Source organism: Typopeltis vanoorti, chromosome 13, assembly GCF_054136105.1.
Source record: "Typopeltis vanoorti isolate ZY-2024b chromosome 13, IOZ_Tvanoo_1.0, whole genome shotgun sequence".
Lineage (NCBI taxonomy): Eukaryota > Metazoa > Arthropoda > Arachnida > Uropygi > Thelyphonidae > Typopeltis > Typopeltis vanoorti.
This window is the reverse complement of record NC_143561.1, coordinates 54,658,878-54,676,639: the sequence shown is the minus strand read 5'-3', so window position 1 is coordinate 54,676,639 and position 17,762 is coordinate 54,658,878. Positions and strand designations below refer to the sequence as shown.

Below are 17,762 nucleotides of genomic sequence, written 5' to 3'. Positions count from 1 at the left end.
AACCTCACCACATGCCTCTCTGGCAGAATCAATCAATGTTTTCTTCAGAGTTTGCCACTGAATCTCCAAGGTTTGGTTCCTGTTCTCAAACTCTTTCATTTTTTCTTCAATAATCTTTGTGTATTTTAGTCTACAGTTCACATCTGAGAGCTGCTCAACTTTTATTCGCTTTAAAACTTTCTTACATGTTATTCTTTTCAATATGAAATTCAATTTTATCCTGCTCAAGACTAAATAGTGATCACTTCCAATTTCAAATCCTCTGTACACTCTGGTGTCCTGCACCAGGAAGAAAACATCACTATCAACAATAACATAGTCAATGAGACTTTTCTTATTCCTAGCCTCTTCTCTCCATGTGAATTTGTGCACATTTTTATGTTGGAACATGGTGTTAGTAATGACCAGTCCATGTCCTGAGCAGAAATCCAACAGATATTTGCCATTATTATTAGCTTTGCTCTTTTCTCCAAATTTTTCCAAAATATTTTTGTATGTCTGACAATCATTTCCTACTCTGCTATTTAGATCCCCAACAAGGACCAACTTTTCATTTTTTATTGTGTCAGTTGCTTTTTCTAAAGCCTCAAAAAATTCCTCCACTTCTACCTTAGTAGAACCTTCTGTGGGACCATAGGCACAAATAAGTCTCATTGTCCAGTTCCCCATTCTCATATTTGCCCACATTACTCTACTTGAGACTGCCTGCCATTCAAGAAGATTAGCCTCGTATTTTGTGTTGAATACTATGGCTACTCCTTCTTTTCCTTGATTGTCATTGCCTGAATATAACATTTTGTATTTATTGCTCAGAAAGAGCTCACCAGTTTTGGTCTTTTTTGTTTCAGTCACCCCTATTATGTCGATCTGGTACTTATCTAATTCCTCAGCTAGCTCCATTTCTTTGCCATTCAGGCTTCTTACGTTGATAGTACCGATCTTTAACTCTGGTGATGTTGAGTTGGGGTTTATTTTCAGATTTGTTCCAGTAGCTGACTTTTCGCTGTTCGCCCTGGTTCCCTGGCGAAAACAACGGGGGCCTTGTTTAACCGGGCGACGCCCCAGCCGGCATGAAATTTTGTCATGTTGTACCATCATTCTATATTTTGGTTTAACCAATAAGAATACAATTTGGTCGGCTAAATCCCAAATTGCCAGCCCATCCTCGTCCGTTCAGTATCCAAGTAGATACCCAACAGGGTGCACCACGAGAAGGTGAGGATTGGACATTAGGTCAGAAGCCCTGGTCGGTTCTCCGCATTCCTTTAAAGGCTATGTGGAGGTCTCCTCTCAGTTATACAGCTTTGACCCTTAAGCACCCCCTAATATTTATTTAAAATATTTAAAATTAAATATTTTATATTAAATTTATATTTAAATTTTAAATTAAATATTAAAGTTAATATTTAAAATATTAACCGATGTAAATATACCAAACCAGCTTTTACAGTCTATTCAAGAAATAAAATAGCAGTCAAATTAGAATAAATATCAGAATCGAAAGATATATCAAGAGGAGTATGGTATGGATGTACCCTATTCAACTCTGCTTTTTAATATATATATATATATATATATATATATATAAAATTATAACAACTTGGAAACAGCATAACCCATTTGGTATACAAATAAATCTACAAATAAAGGTAGATACACTATTATTTGCAGATGATCATATTGGATTAGCTGTATCAGAAGATAATCTACAGAGATCAGTAAAATCATTAAATGAAATTTCAGAACAATATAATATGAAAAAATCAAAAGTAATGACAAAATAATGCCTTTCAAAGAAGAAAACTCAAAAAGAAGTAAAACAGTGATTGATAATAAAATATTAGAACAAGTAAATGCTTGTTCTAATATTTTAAATACATATTTAAAACAAATAAATGAAGATGGAAAACATATAAACATTAAAATATCAATTTTTAATGTTTATATGTTATATAAAGTAAATTTTATGTGTCATTGTGCCGTTTACTTTATATATATATATATATATATATATATAAAGTAAATGTCACAATAAATAATATATTTAAGCCATCCTTACTACAAAAACACACCCGAATGAGACTCTGTAACATTCTGTCTAAACCAACTTTATTATGTGGAAGTGAAACATGAACCATAAAAACAAAGAATGAAAAACAGATTCAAACAGAAGAAATGAAATTTCTCTGAAAAACAGTTGGATATACCAAGTGGGACCAAAAAACAAATGAAGAAATTTTACAATCCTTGAATATAAAACAGATTAACCACTGAATGGCAGCCACTTATATTTCATGATGAATAAAAGCAGATCTTCCAGAATGTCCAAAAGATAAGCACATAGAAGCAAGGAATCTGGTAAACACAAAAAAGTTGTTTTTAGAAGATGAGAGAAAATCTATGGTTTTACCAACAGGAGGATAGGCCACAAAACTTTTCAGAGGGAGGAAAATACAGGTGATATCCTCTTGAGCAGAAATTTATTATATGGATGAGTACCCACTCTCCAACCAACAGGGTATGGGTTCTAATCCTGCCATGGGAAAGGAAGGATTCATCTTCCATCTGATTGTTTTCAGATGAAAGATGAATGTCATTGCCTGGTGTGAGACCACTGCCCTGCTTATAGGAGGCCTGAAGTGGCTTGAAAAAAAAAAAGTTCCATGTTTGGTCTCTAGAGCAGAGTTTCCAGATTGTTAAAAAATAATAATAACCGAAAAATACAATATATATATCTACTCTATAATATAAAATGATAAGCTTTTTTTTGTAACGTTTTCGTGTCACGTTTTTTGTCAAGTTATTTGAAACTCAGGGCTGAGTGTCGAGTCTTCAAAATTCGTGTCAGAATTCAAGGAGAACTGGCCTACCAGTCCGGAACTCAGGGGGGAGGAAATGGCTGGGACCCCTTTCGAGTCATCAGAATTCAAGGAGAACCGGCCTACCAGTCCGGAACTTGGGGGATGGTCGCCGGGGGGACAAAACCTCTTTTCGATTCTTCAGAATTCAAAGAGAACTGGCCTACCAGTCTGGAACTCGGGGAGTTGACCGCCGTAGGCATCGGGGGAGGAGCCCCCCCCCAAATATCAAAATTGAAAAAAATAATCCTTAGCTTACCAACGGTGCAAAATGTACTATAGGTTTGCAAAATAACCTTTCATGGGTGGGAGCCACATAAAAATATATATAAATAAATATAAACAAAAATAGTTAGAACATCTAAATCGAGTGGACAACAGCAGACTGCCAAAAATACTGTACAGATATAAAATAAATGGAAAAAGGAGAAATGGAAGACGACCAAGAAAGCGATGGCATCGCATTTTGCCATCATGGATGTTAGGCCACTTGGCCTAACATCCATGATAGCAAAAAGCTAGTGCTCAGAGTGGTTGGTGGGAGTGGGAGAGTGATAGAGACAGCAAATGAATCTGACTGAGTGGCATAAGGAGATTATCAACCAAAGAAGGTCAAAGTCAGGTGATTCTAGGTTGGTATATCAAATCAGATACATGTGCAGATGTCACATTTGGGGTGAAAGGAATCAAAAAGTGTAATTGGGAAAGTATTTGGGGATGATATTTGGGTTTCTGCCGGAAGAGTATGTGGGATTTGATAGACTGGAGATTATCTATAAACTTCAATTAAATCTATTCTATGTCTACTGTTAGAAAAATTTATCAAACAACAAATTTTTGTTAATATCTTGATACAATCTTTCTGCATGCTTGGTTAATTTTCTCCAGATACCTTCCTTTTTCATGATATATAAGAATATTGGTGAGTAAAGCTGGGGCCATAATCTAATACTGGCCTGACTAAAGACTTGTAATAATGATATCATTACTTCCTTTCTCTTACAGGTGAAGCATCTTTTAGTTAATCCCACAATCTGCTGACCTTTACTAGTTTCATGATTTTAATTCCTGAACTTAAAATGCTTACCAACCAAAATATCCAAAACTTTGCATTCATCTATTCATCATCTTTTTCTAAAGTTTTGCACTCAACATATGTCCATCTAATGTTATCATCTTAACGAATCAAATATACTTGCATTTGTTCATTAAATTTTAAATCCCACTTCCTTGTCCACTCTTTCAGTGCCTCAAGAACATCCTGTAAAGAATATAAGCTATCTGAACAACTGATTACTCTGCTCAGCTTTACATCAGCAACAAAGAAAGAGAGATTCTGCTCAATGGTCCAAGACCAAACTTTGTGGTATCCCATTACCTAACAACCTGGCTCTTTGAAGACTCTCATCTAACAGTCATATTACAGCTCTTATATAAGAATGCTTCGTGCATTGTTATATATATATGCATGTAATACCATTCAAAGTATACTTTAAAGTTTTTTCTATTATTACTTGGGACAAAATCATATCTGCGTCCTAAATTTTTTAAAAATTTTATGGTCTTACTCAGCATGATGGACCGCCAAAATTTAGATGGATACCATCATCACCACCCTTTCATTTTATTTTTTAAAAATTTATATTTATATTTTTTTTATGTGATGCTCACCATGAATCGTTGTAGACCTACAGTACATTAGTACTGTGGGCGGATTAATTAATTGAATGTGGATATTTAATTGAATTTAAGAAATAAATTCAATTAAATTTTTTTTTACATAATCTGGAAACCCTATTCTAGAAGTCAAAAACTGATCTTTTTCAAGCCACTTCAGGCCTGCTATAAATGGAGTACTGGGCTCACACTAGATGACAAAATTCATCTCTCACCTAAAGACATCCACACCCATGGTCAGATTCAAACAACTTGTTTGTTAGAGAGCGGTATGCTAACCACTCGGCCAACCAGTCTGGCATTTGAGAATACGAAAGTAGATAGCCCCAACAATGTTTCCCATTACCAATATACCTGATATTCCTCCAGGAACATGCAGCCTGTAAAAATATCTGGCAGTGTATTTTCGAAAATTCATTTTGGCAAACTCATACAGTATCTCTCTTTCAACTACAGACTTCACAATAGGATTTTTAACCAATATTTTTTAATCTTTGGGAATTGAGAATGGGAAATAGTAGTTACTGAGTTAATTGATTTAGTATTCGCAGTTTCTGTATATTTTAGTATATAGAAAAAAAAAGTAAAAATTAATTAGTATTAGATATTAAAAAATAAGACAAAGTTTGATGACTGAAAAAAAACTGACTGCTTTAGCATACTAATAAGTAACATTATACACTTGTTGAAAAACTGAGTTTGAGATTAATATTACAAAATTATTAAGTACATACACTGGAGAAAAATTTAACACTAACATGTATTGTTATAACAGAACTTTAAAAAACACAAAGCTTTTGGTCAGAAAGTTTGGATCTTTGTTTAGTTACAAATAAATCCAAAGTAGAAAAATTTCTTTCAGTTTGAGTTGACATAGGTTTAATTGCATCGAAAAGAATTTTTGAGTTCAGTGCCACACATATACATATCACTTCTTATAAGTCCATCTACTGTTGCAAGTTGCAACTAATTCATCTACTACTAGCATGTGTTGTGTAACAATTGAAAACACTAGCCCCCCCCCCCCCCCGAAAAAAAAAATGGATATAAAATATTTCATGTACACAAAATTGTATCCAACAGGTGATCATCTTTCTACTTAATTTCATGTATATATGTATATATATATTTTTTTTTTCCAATTAATTTTCTGTTTAACACATTCACTGCCAACTACGAGTATACTCGTAGTGGGTAAACCTGCTTCACAAGCCAGCTACGAGTATACTCGTATGACGCTTACTGCCGGGAACGAGATTATTGTAGTGACCTTGAAGAAGTAAAAATGCTTGGCTTGTGGGGCTAGCATCAAAACTGTGTATTCTCATAGACCGTATATGCTCTGTACAAGCCAACTACGAGTATACTTGTAGGACGCTTACCTCCGGTAACGAGATTATCGTACTGACCTTGAAGAAGTGAAATTGCTCGGCGTAGGGGAACAGACCATGCCGAAGTAGCGTGGCAGCGAACGTGTTAATAACAAAATTTAATTAGTAATGGTAAATATTGAAATATTTAATTTGAAGCCTGATGAGCAAGTAAAAGGGGTCAGTTTCTGATACATAAAACTCAGCCCTTTTCTTCTTTTGCAAGATGAATTTTATGAATTCTGTGGATATCATATCCAATTGAGTATCAATTACTATCTAACAAGTTGCCCTTTATTAAGGTTAAATTAATAAATTATTTAAGAGGACCCAGAATAGCCCATTTCTCTTAATATACTAAAATCATGTCAAATTTGAATTTTTCAATGAAACATGGACAAAAAAAAGTACATAATTATTTCTTATATTCCATCAAAGTCTACTCTTTCAGAGGAAGCTTGGAGAACCAAGAAAGTTTTAAAGTGAGTCTGGAGCAAACTAGCTGTCTGCTTTGAACTTGATGTTAAAGATGCAAATGTAATATATTTTTAAATGCACGCACATTATTTGTGTGTGTGTGTGTGTGTGTGTGTGTGTGTGTGTGTGTGTGTGTGTGTGTATAAGCCTCCATAGCTCAGTTGTCATAGACGAAGTCCTTTGGTTGGAAAGATCTGGGTTCGATTTTCATCAGTGACACGAGGAACCATTATTGGTTTTCTTTTGCTGAAAGGTGAGTTAGCCGGTCTCATATGGAGGTAGGGTGTTTTTTTTTTTTTTTTTCACCCAGAAGCTTGGGATTTTTCGTCCCCCTAGAAAAGCCAAACCAGCCCCATGAACACGAGCATTTACAGACATAGGACACACCAGGAGGCATAGGGCTAACCACCTTATCCTCAGGTTATGGTTGTGGTTGCAAGAATAAAAACCTCGTCACCATAAAAGGTAAAAGAAGAAGATACCACACACAGTGCATTTTGACCCTTGGCAGCAATAATTTTTCTATCGCTACACATTAAATTTCTATACTGAAATCTAGGTACATAAGTTTGACTGTGTATATAATATATATAATTTAATATTCTTAAAAATCAATCCTACTCCCTCAATAACTGAGTCTTCACATTTCCATATAAAAATGGTTTAATAATTCCAAGGTACATTAAACAAATAGAAATATACAACATTCTAAATTTAGCTTTAATGGAAACTCATCTTGACCTAAAAAGTTAATTAAATAAATCCCATTAATTTGGATCCAAAATGTGTCAGCTAATTAATCAAAGTATAACTTTTAGCTATATTTGCTTAATCTTAAAAATGGACATTATCTTTTTTAACTGCATCTGCACTTCTAACAAAAGCTGAAAGATGCAATTTCTTTAACTTTTCAGCAGAAATAGTTCTTTATCCTGCAAAAAAAAAATCATTCTACCTTTCTTTAACAAAACGCACCAATGGTTATCACTAATATTTTTCTTCGTGAATTAAGTGAATAATTTGAAACTTGATATAGATCAAGTTCCAAAGAACCTTTAAATTTTTCTCACACCTATTTGCTATGGTTATTTGTAACATAACAGCTAAAAACTTAAATGTCTTTCTTTCTTTATAAAAGATTAATGGAACTTTCCACTAACTTGTTCCAAAAATTCTTTAATTTAACTTATAAAATCAAGTGTAACATAATATATAAACAATGCACAACTATATAGATGAAAAGTTACAATTACTTTTGTGTTTTTATCACAATATATTTGCATTAACAAAAGAACCCGGTAATTAGAAAAAGAAACTTCAAGTCTACACAACTCCTTATAATTAAATAAAAACACTGTAGAATATCTGTGTATATATACACACACCAATGGTCTACATAGCAGTCTAAGAACTCATTGTTGATTAGATAGTCTGTTTTAAAGATGTGCTCTACAAGGCAAGTGTGCAGTACGGGTTATAGTTGTATAGCCAATTCATTTTAATTTTTGCCTGGAAATTTTTTGCTTTACATGTAGGAGAGTTCACAACTTCATAATCTAATACAGACATGGATTTTGATATGCTATGAGTATTCTTTACTGATTTTTATAACTCAGAGGCAACTGTACTTCTCTGGTATGAAAACAAACTTAATTTTATTTTGGTGAGCATTTCATTTTGCATAGCACAAGAGCCTCCCTAGTGAGCATAGTTATGACATGTGCCTCTGGTTGGCTGGAAAGACCAGAGTTCAAATCTCATCTCAATATACGATAACTTATTAAGGTTTTTTTCAAGTGAAGGGGAATCAGCAGCAACATATATGGAGTTGGCAGGGTCTCAAACATTCAACTTCTATTGGGGAAAGTGTAGCATCTTTATTCAAATTAAGGGGAATGGCTGGCCATATTATAATCTTATTATGTGTTTCCCAAGTTAGTCTGAAATAATTTCCTCATCTGTAAGGAAATTTTTATTTATTCTTTAAACTGATTATTTATCAGATTTATTTTTACTGATTAAATAAAAGATTTTATTTTGAGAATTGCTATTAAACAGTCTTACATTCCAAACAAAAGGGGATTCAGTAAATCCAGAAAGTTATGCCAGCATCATTTGTATAATCTGTCACAATCTTTGTAAAATCAACATGTTACATATTGTGGTATGTAATATGTGGTATGTAGAATGAATATTTTTAAAATAAATAAAAATTTCATAATAACTCTGAATTATAATAAATTTAGTTTAATACTTTATCCAAGTTAGCAAACAAAGTTTGCACCTGAAGATACTTCAAGACTGAGGCAACTCATAGCAAAGGTGGACCAAGCTCTCATCACTGTCTCAGTATCTCCCATAATGCAAAGAGCACATCTCCTTGTAGATATGTGTAATGATATGCATTAAGGGAAGGGCCACTACCCAGAGACCGGTTTCGACCATTATTGAGGTCTGGCAGTGGGAGCCAGGCCCAGAAGTGGAGACACCAAGGCAGAAGAAATGGAGAGGTCATCTTTGCTTATACGAGTTGCCAAAAAGTGTACCACCTTATTATTAAATTACTCTGGATTCAGAGAATGTTGAAAGTTTATTTTCCCATTTGGTTAGACTATAATAAATTTAATTTAATCCTTTATCCAAGTGTTAGCAAACAAAGTTTGCACCTGAAGATACTTCAAGACTGAGGCAACTGACATCCTACTTACGAGACCTCAATAAAGGTCGAAACTGGTCTGGGTAGTGGCCCTTTCCTTAACGCATAGCATTACACATATCCGCAAGGAGTCTTAGTACTCCTGTCTCAGTATCTCCCACAATGCTTTGCATTATGGGAGATACTGAGACAGGAGTGATGAGAGCTTGGCCCGCCTTTGCTACGAGTTGCCTCAGTCTTGAAGTATCTTCAGGTACAAACTTTGTTTGCTAACACTTGGATAAAGGATTAAACTAATTTATTATAGTTTAATCAAGTGGAAAATAAACTTTGAACTCTGAATTATACTTAATTAAAGTAATTACACAATAATCATATCAAGAATAATACCTGGTACACTGTCGAACAGCAGCAGGATTGAAGCCAAGGCTAACATGTCTAACAATATCAACTTTATGATACAAGGGTATTGTACCTTCAATAGAATGAACTTTAACTGAATATCTTAAGAATTCAGGCTTACAATGATATTCAAACTGAAGTGGTAGTGAATTCATGAAAAGAGCTGGGCTTGCAACACCTATAAATACAGGAAAAATTTATTTACATTTAAATATTTCACATTTTTACAGGTTCAACATTTGAAAATAGATCTAAGTTTGGATAAATATTCTACATAAAACACACCCTCTTTTCTGAAATTATGTCAGTGTATGTGGCCAATTAAGTATGCTTCACTTCCATGGGATACAACAGTTCAGAGGAAATGCAACACTACTAAGATTGTGATATCTTTACAATGATATGCAAACTGAAGTGGTAGTGAATTCATGAAAAGAGCTGGTCTTGCAACACCTATAAATACAGGGGGTAAGGAGTAATTTGTTTACTGGGAATTATTCCAGGGTAAAGATATGTGCAATACATCTCAAATACAGAGACTTAGCCTCTTCTTTACCAAGACCGTACTGATTGGCAAAGAGTCGCATCCTTCCAGAGGTGTCCCCATTTTCACAGAATAGTGCGGATCTAAACTGGAAAGTCGAAAAATATATTCCAGAGGAAGGCAATGGCAAACCACCTCTGTACTTTTCCAAGAACATTCTATGAACATGCCAAAAATGAGAAAGTATGATATGGTGATGGATGGTAAGACCCCCTCTCCCCAGGCCTGAGGGCATCCAACATGCAACTGGGGAAGAACAGAGGCTTCCACAAGTAGAACTAGTTTTTATGATGTGTCCAGGTCAAACTCGGAAGGAAGCTTGGTCATGGATGGTGGTGGTTGGAAAAGGGAGGCTCCCTATTTCACAAGAAACCACAGGATTGGAACTTGGAATGTTAGAAGTATGAACCAAGGTAAGCTGGAAATGAAGATAAAGATGGAAATGAAGAGCAAGAAGCTGAATATATTGGGAATAAGTGAACGTAGATGGACAGGAATGGGCCATTTTCATTCAGGGGAGTATATGGTGTATTACTTAGGACATGAGACAAGTCGTAAAAATGGAGTATCTTTCTTACTCAGGAAAAAGATGGCTAGGTATGTATTAGGTTATAATCCAGTGAGTGACAGAATCATTTCTCTCAGAGTGAGTGGACATCCAATGAATATGACCATCATTCAGGTTTATGCACCCACTACAGAGGCACCAGAAGAAGACTTTGAAGAATTTTATGGCAAGTTACATGAAGTGATAGATGCAACACCTATAAATACTGGGGCTAAGGGATAATTTCTTAACTGGGAATTATTCCAGGGTAAAGATATGTGCAATACGTCTCGAATACAGAGACTTAGCCTCTTCTTTACCAAGACCGTATTGCATGTCAAAGAGTCACATCCTTCCAGAGGTGCCCCTGTTTTCACAGAACAGTGCAGATCTAGACTGGAAAGTTGAAAAATATTCCAGAGGAAGGCAATGATTTCCAAAGCGAGATTTATGGCTACTTATTGGAGACTGGAATGCAAAAGTGGGAGAGACTGAGGAAGGAATAACAGGTTGTTTTGGTTTAGGTATTCGTAACACTGTACAAAACTCAACAGCTAGTTGAGTTTTATGCAGAGAATTCTTTGTTTGTTGCTAACACCTGCTTTAAACAACACAAAAGAAGACTGTACACATGCATATCACCTGATGGAAAATACAGAAATCAAGTTGACTATATACTTGGACAAAGAAGATGGAAAAGTGCAATTCAGTCTGTCAAGACTTTGCCAGGTGCAGACTGAGTTATTAGTGGCTACGATACATGTGAAACTACGGAAACTGAAAACAACACAAATGTCGATCAGATATGATCTTGGAAACATACCAGCTGAATACAATATTATTATACAGAACAGATTCAACATACTCAATTTGTGTGAAAGAGAACCAGATAAACTGCGGGAAGAGATTAAAGACATAACTAAAACAGAAACAAAGAATATTCCAACAGTTTGTAAGAAGAAAAAAGAAGTTTAAATGGCTGTCAGAAGATGCCATTAAAACTACTCAGGAAAGGAGGAAAATGAAGGCCACAGGAAATTTGCAGAAAGTACAGCATTTGAATGCAGAGTTTTAACGACAAGCCAGAAGAGACAAGGAAAAATACTTTAACCAGAAATGCCAACAAATAGACCAAAACAAGAAAGGAAACACGAGATCATTTCAAAAAGATCAGAGAACAAACAGGGAAGTTTAGTGCCAAGGTGACAATTTTGAAAAGTAAACACAAAGGATATCTTACAATTTATCCAGTAAGAAAGTACCAGGAGGCGATGGAATACCTATTAAGCTACTCAAAGCTCTGGGAGAAGAGGCGGTTAAAATTTTAACAGCTCTAAGTCAGCGAATTTGGATCACAACTACATGGCCTAGGGAATGGAATAAATCAGTTTATATACCTTTATTGAAGAAAGGCGATGCAAGAGAGTGAGAAAATTACAGAACTATAGCACTGATTTCTCATGCAAGTAAAGTCTTACTTAAGATCATTCAGAAAAGACTGAAACCATTTATGAAGAGAGAAATGCCAGATGAACAGGCAGATTTTCGAAAAAGAGGAACAAGAGATCAAATCACCAATGTGAGATGGATAATAGAAAGAGCACACGAATATCAAAAGAATGTCTGCCTTTGTTTCATTGACTATAGCAAGGCTTTTACTATGTAGATCATGCGAAACTGTGAAATGTGTTAAGAACAATGAGAGTACCAGAGCATTTCATTATCCTTCTGAGGAATCTTTATTATGAACAAGAAGCTACTGTCTGAACAGATCTTGGAGAAACTGAATATTTCACTATAGGTAAAGGGGTGCAACAAGGATGTATTTTATCTCCATACCTGTTTCTTGACAGCAAATACATTTTAAGAATGGTAGGGCTGGAGGAGTCTTCAGTTGGAATTAAAATTGGTGGAAGAAATATTAATAATTTGAGGTATGCAGATGATACCACCTTGCTAGCAGAATGCAAAGAACATTTGGAGGAACTTATTATGAAAGTTAAAGAAGAAAGTGCTAAATATGGTCTTAAACAACCTCAAAAAGACAAAAGTTATGGCAATATGTGAACTTAATGATTTTGAAGTAGATGGGGAGAAAATGGAAGCAGTTAACAATTTTGTGCTTCTAGGATCCTGAATTGATAAAATTGGTTATTGTACTAAAGAAGTTAGAAGAAGATTATTACTTGGAAAGAAAGAAAGCAATGACCAATTTGAACAAGATCTTTAAAGATATTAGCCTCGCAACAAAAATCAGAATTGTGAAAGCAATGGTACTGTATGGATGTGAAAGTTGGACCCTGAAAAAGAGTGGAGGAAGGAAGATAGATGCATTTAAATTATGGGTTTGGAGAAGCTTACTAAGAATACCCTGGACTGCAAAACAAACCAATAAGTTAGTGATAGACAGAATAAAGCCATATTGTTCCCTCAAAGCTGTGATCATCAAGCTAAAATTGTCATACTTTGGACATATTTTGCGAGCAAATGACAGTCAGGAGAAGATGATGATGCTTGCTAAAGTTGATGGAAGCAGGAGAGGAGGAACACCAAGAATTAGATGCGTGGATGGAGTTAAAGAAGCAACTAGAATGCGCTTGGGAATTCTGAAAGATATGGACATGGACAGACCTGAATGGAGAATGTATGTTCATAGAATCACCAGGAGTCGAAAACGACTCGATGGAACATAACAACGACAATGTGGCCAGTTAAGTATGCTTCACTTCCATGGGATACACCACTTCAGAAGAAATGCAACACTACTAGGATTGTGATATCGTTAAAATTCGGTAATGAAGATCTAAAATCACGTATAGTGATTTTAGACCTTCGATTTTGACGGTAGCATGATAATCATTGGCACACATTCTATGGCAAGTATCATGAAAACTAATCCTTGATGAGACACTCATGCATAAGTGTCTAAACACTTATGCATGAACAATGGATGTTTGAGGAATACAGAAAGTTTCCCTATATCCTGTACATTGCCCAAATGTTCTGGTTCCAGTTATTGTATATTAATGTTACATCCTGGGGTACCAGGTAAAAGCATGGGAGAGTGGTGGTAATGTAGGGCATGTTTTCCTTGGCACATTTAGGTTGTGATGCTTCAATGCCACAGCCTATTTTTTATTTATCTTTGTTGCAATGCAAGCAATGTATATTGTTTGTAACAGTGCCACATAAACAGCATGAAGTCTCTCACATTTTTTTTTTTTATGAATGTCATAAGAAATTTAAGTTAATTTTTTCATCTTTTAGAGAATTTGGATCTTAATTCCCAAACTATAAATGCATTACTTAAAGTGCCATAAACTGAGTTATTATTATTATTTGACACCTCCAGGGAGTCTAAGGACTCATCGAGGGAGGGCACCTGCTCTACAACTCTGTCTCCACTACTCAATCCACTAACTGACCGCAACTACACCAACACCATCTACCGCCGACCACCATCACTAGTATTTCCACGGACACTCACAAACATCCATGCCCACGGCGGGTTTTAACCCGCAGTCTTTTGGCTGGAGAGCAGATGCGCTAAAAACTCGGCCAGCCAGCTGAGTAGTTATAAATGTATATAGTTTTTTACAATAAAAGTGCAATCCTGTATATAGATATATATTTTAAATAGATTAAATGACTGAAAGCCGAGAGATAAAAATAGAAATGCTATTTTAAGTGAGTAGATTGCACGACTAGTTTTGTCTTCATAGAAGATTTCTTCAGGTGCATAATAAGAGATAACTACCAACAAACATTGCGAAAGACAAAAAATCTATACATTACAGAGTTAACGGATTAACATTTGAAGCTGTTCTATGTATCACTTACTGAATACTTAGTAGAGAAATTTCTCTAATTCTCACACTGTTGTATTTCACTTTTTTATACATGTTTACTACGTGCATCCCACTCCCAGAATCATCTGGAATTTGATCTTCTGACCAGGTGTTTCAAATCATGTAGTGTGGTTAGTGCAAACCTTTTATACATTTGAGAATTTCTGTTAATATTTACACCAGCTATCTTTCTACATTTGAAGCTTCTGATAGCTTTTTCTTCACAGAGCAAGGATGTTCACTCTTCAGTATTTTCTAATGTTGTTCTTATCATATACTGCTTATCTTATTTAACAATCTTTCAAAGTAATTATTCCAGACATGTAGCATATCTTTATTCTCAGTTACTTTTGTTACCTCTAATTCCTTTCTAAGCTTTTGTCACCTTAGTGATATCTAATTTTTATATTCCTGCCAAAGTCCCATTGCTTTTGTTTAGCTGTTTTTACAAATAGCTTTCTTTCCTTTTTCTCTATATTCTCTCAGGTACCTGCAGACTAGGAATTTTTCAGGAATTTCTTCTTTCAGGACAAACTTCTTGAGTCCATCATATAGTTATGATTATTCTATTCTGACATATATACATACATATGCTATGTTAACAAAAGCATCTGGACACCTAGTTGTATAAAAAAAAAATGTGTTTTAATTAACATTTCTAGTACTGAGTGGGACCACCTTTGGCCTGAATGACAGCAACTACCTTTCAGGACATACTTAATGATTTCTGATACGTTCCAACAGGAATATTCTTCCATTCCTTGTGCAAAGTTACCCCACTGCTAATGCTGATGACGGCCACTGTGGTCTGGAGCAAATTTGGAATCCTAATTTGTTCCAAAGATGTTCGATGGGTTTGAGGTCTGGACTCTGAGCCGGCCAGTCTCCAACACTTCAATGTTGTTTTGTGGAAACCAGTCTTAGACACACAGTGCAGTATGGCATGGAGCTATTTCAGCATGTCATACTGAAACATGCAAGGGTCATCACTGCTGAAGTATTTTCACAGTGCCGGAAGCATAAAGTTGTCCAGGTAGCCATCAGACATCATGGTTTTGGGCACATCCACCAATGGACCAAGTCCCATCCAACTGAAACACTCCCATACCATTACCAGCCTCAACCACACTTGATAGTTTGAATAATGTGGTCCTGCTGGAACTGTTCCCTGGGTAATCTCCAGATCCAAACACAACTATCATAGTGAAACATTTGGAAGCATGATTTGTCACCCCACAGAACCCTTTTTCCATTTATTGTCCAGGAATGGTGTGAAAGATACCAGTCCAAATGTCATTTGTTGTTGAGGGGGATGTGTGGCTTGTTTGCAGCAGCTCTGCCATGGTAACTTAAGGCATGCAGCTTTCTGTGGACAGTTCTAGTGCTGCTGACAGATGTCCCCGCATCATTTTCCAGGTTGACTGCAAGATCCATTGCTGATGACGTGCACAATGCTCAAACATTTCAAGACAGAGCTTGTCAATCTCGGTCAGTGAGTGTTGGTGGCCTTCCAGGGTGTTCATCTGCCTGTGGTAGCACCATCAACTTTACATCTATGAATGACAAAAGCAATGGTGAATTTTGGTACACCGAGACAGGCAGCAATGTGAAGGCCAGAAAGATCACTGTCATTGACACTCATTCATAGCTGAATGTGGCATCTTGACATCAAGAGTGTAGCGTAAAGCATGCAGCACATCCCACCTTTTATTACCAGAGTTACGCAGACACATAAGGTGTCCAAATACTTTTGTCAACATAGAGTGTGTATGTGCACGTACATGCACACTTGAAATTACAGATGATATCTAACAGTGATCACACAATTTTATTTTTGACCATAATAATATATCCTACCTTGTGCATGGATGCCCAATTCTATTGAAGGAACTAACACTTGACCTGGCAATAAACTACATTCATCTAAAGAGGGAAGAAAATAAAATAACAAAATACTCCTATGTAATATTAGTGATATATATATATATATAAAATAAAATAAATAAATATCTATATATATATATTAATGAATTGTGTAAATTTAAGCGATAATTAATTAATATGATGCAGATAAATTTTTAGTTCTAAGAAAAGTTGCTACTGCTTCTTTAAGCATGCAGATCACCCGAAATAGAAGCCATTTACTGATCGAGATGGAGCATCTTCTATCACTCTGGATTGAGGATTATAACCAAAAAAGAATACTTCCTAGTACAGTGAATATTCAGGCAAAAGCTCTCTATATTTTTACCTCATTAAAAGAGACTAAATTTCAAGAGGAATGTGAAAGCTTTACTGCGATTTTAGGATGGTTTGACCGTTTTAAAAATCGAACTGAACTGCATAACATAAGAATAACTGGGGAATCTGCTAGTGCTGATAAAGATTCTGTGGCCAAGTTTCGTGAAGAATTACAAAGGATAATTGAGGAGGGTGATTATGATGATTGGCAAATATTCGACGTCAATGAAATTGGTCTCTTTTGGAAGTGTATGCAAACAAAAACTTTACTAGCTCAAATTGAAGCATCTCAACCAGAATACAAAGTATCTAAAGATTGTCTTACGCTTTTATTAGGAGGCAATGCAGAAGGCAACTTTAAACTCAAGCCTATGTTAGTTTATCGTGTGTGAAATTCAAGATCTACTATTTTGAAGAAATCATCACAATTGGAAAAGAACTTGGATTTAATGAACTGGATAATAAAGATGTGAGAAAATTGCTCTATTCCCATTCAGAACAGTTAAGCGAGCATGACCTCCTTCAACTAGAAGAACAGCGTGCATATGAAGAAGATAATGAGTACAAACTAGAAGGGAATGTGATGATTAAGAAGCTCATTGTGAAAGAACTTGAGCTAGTTTTCAATCACATTGAGCATGCTAAGGAAATTTTGTTTGATGCTGATCCTGATATGGAACGAAGCTTTGAAGTCTGCCGAAATCTATTGCGATAGATGGCAAATGCTTTGCCAGCTATCGCAAATTGCATGACAGAATGAAGAAGTCGAGCACAATTCAAACATCTTTACTTAATTTTTTTGTAAATAAGTAGCTCAATCAAATGTTTAGACATTAAATAAAAATTTAGGCAATTAATTTTTATTAACTTTGATGATTTTATCCTTTAATATCGCATATACTGTAATTTTTTTTCCCCCCAAAATTTACGTTAACTGATGGATGAATTAATATCATTCCTATTGTTTGTTGCATTTGCTTAACGCAATTTCACTTAGCATGCATTAATTGATGGATTAATTAATTGCATTAAGCGAGGTTTGCCTGTACACTTTGCAAATAAAGAAAAGCTTTTATTATTATAATAATGCCCTATTTCATCTCTGTTACAAACTTGACTTGCTATACAAGACTTTTGCAATG

General features: G+C 35.3%; 1 protein-coding gene across 3 annotated transcripts in view; it reads right to left on the bottom strand.

Moving 5' to 3' along the window:
• The window catches only part of MED16 (mediator complex subunit 16), a 200,591-nt gene that overhangs the window by 4,607 nt on the left and 178,222 nt on the right, over window positions 1–17,762 (bottom strand). For 2 of the 3 annotated variants that reach the window (XM_090402741.1, XM_090402742.1), the window contains exons 20-21: window positions 16,237–16,302; window positions 9,429–9,618 (exon numbers count right to left, since the gene is read on the bottom strand). In XM_090402741.1, coding sequence (XP_090258867.1) covers window positions 9,429–9,618; window positions 16,237–16,302 — 256 coding nt within the window. The remainder of the gene's footprint in view (window positions 1–9,428; window positions 9,619–16,236; window positions 16,303–17,762) is intronic. The other variant, XM_090402743.1, reaches the window with a different exon arrangement.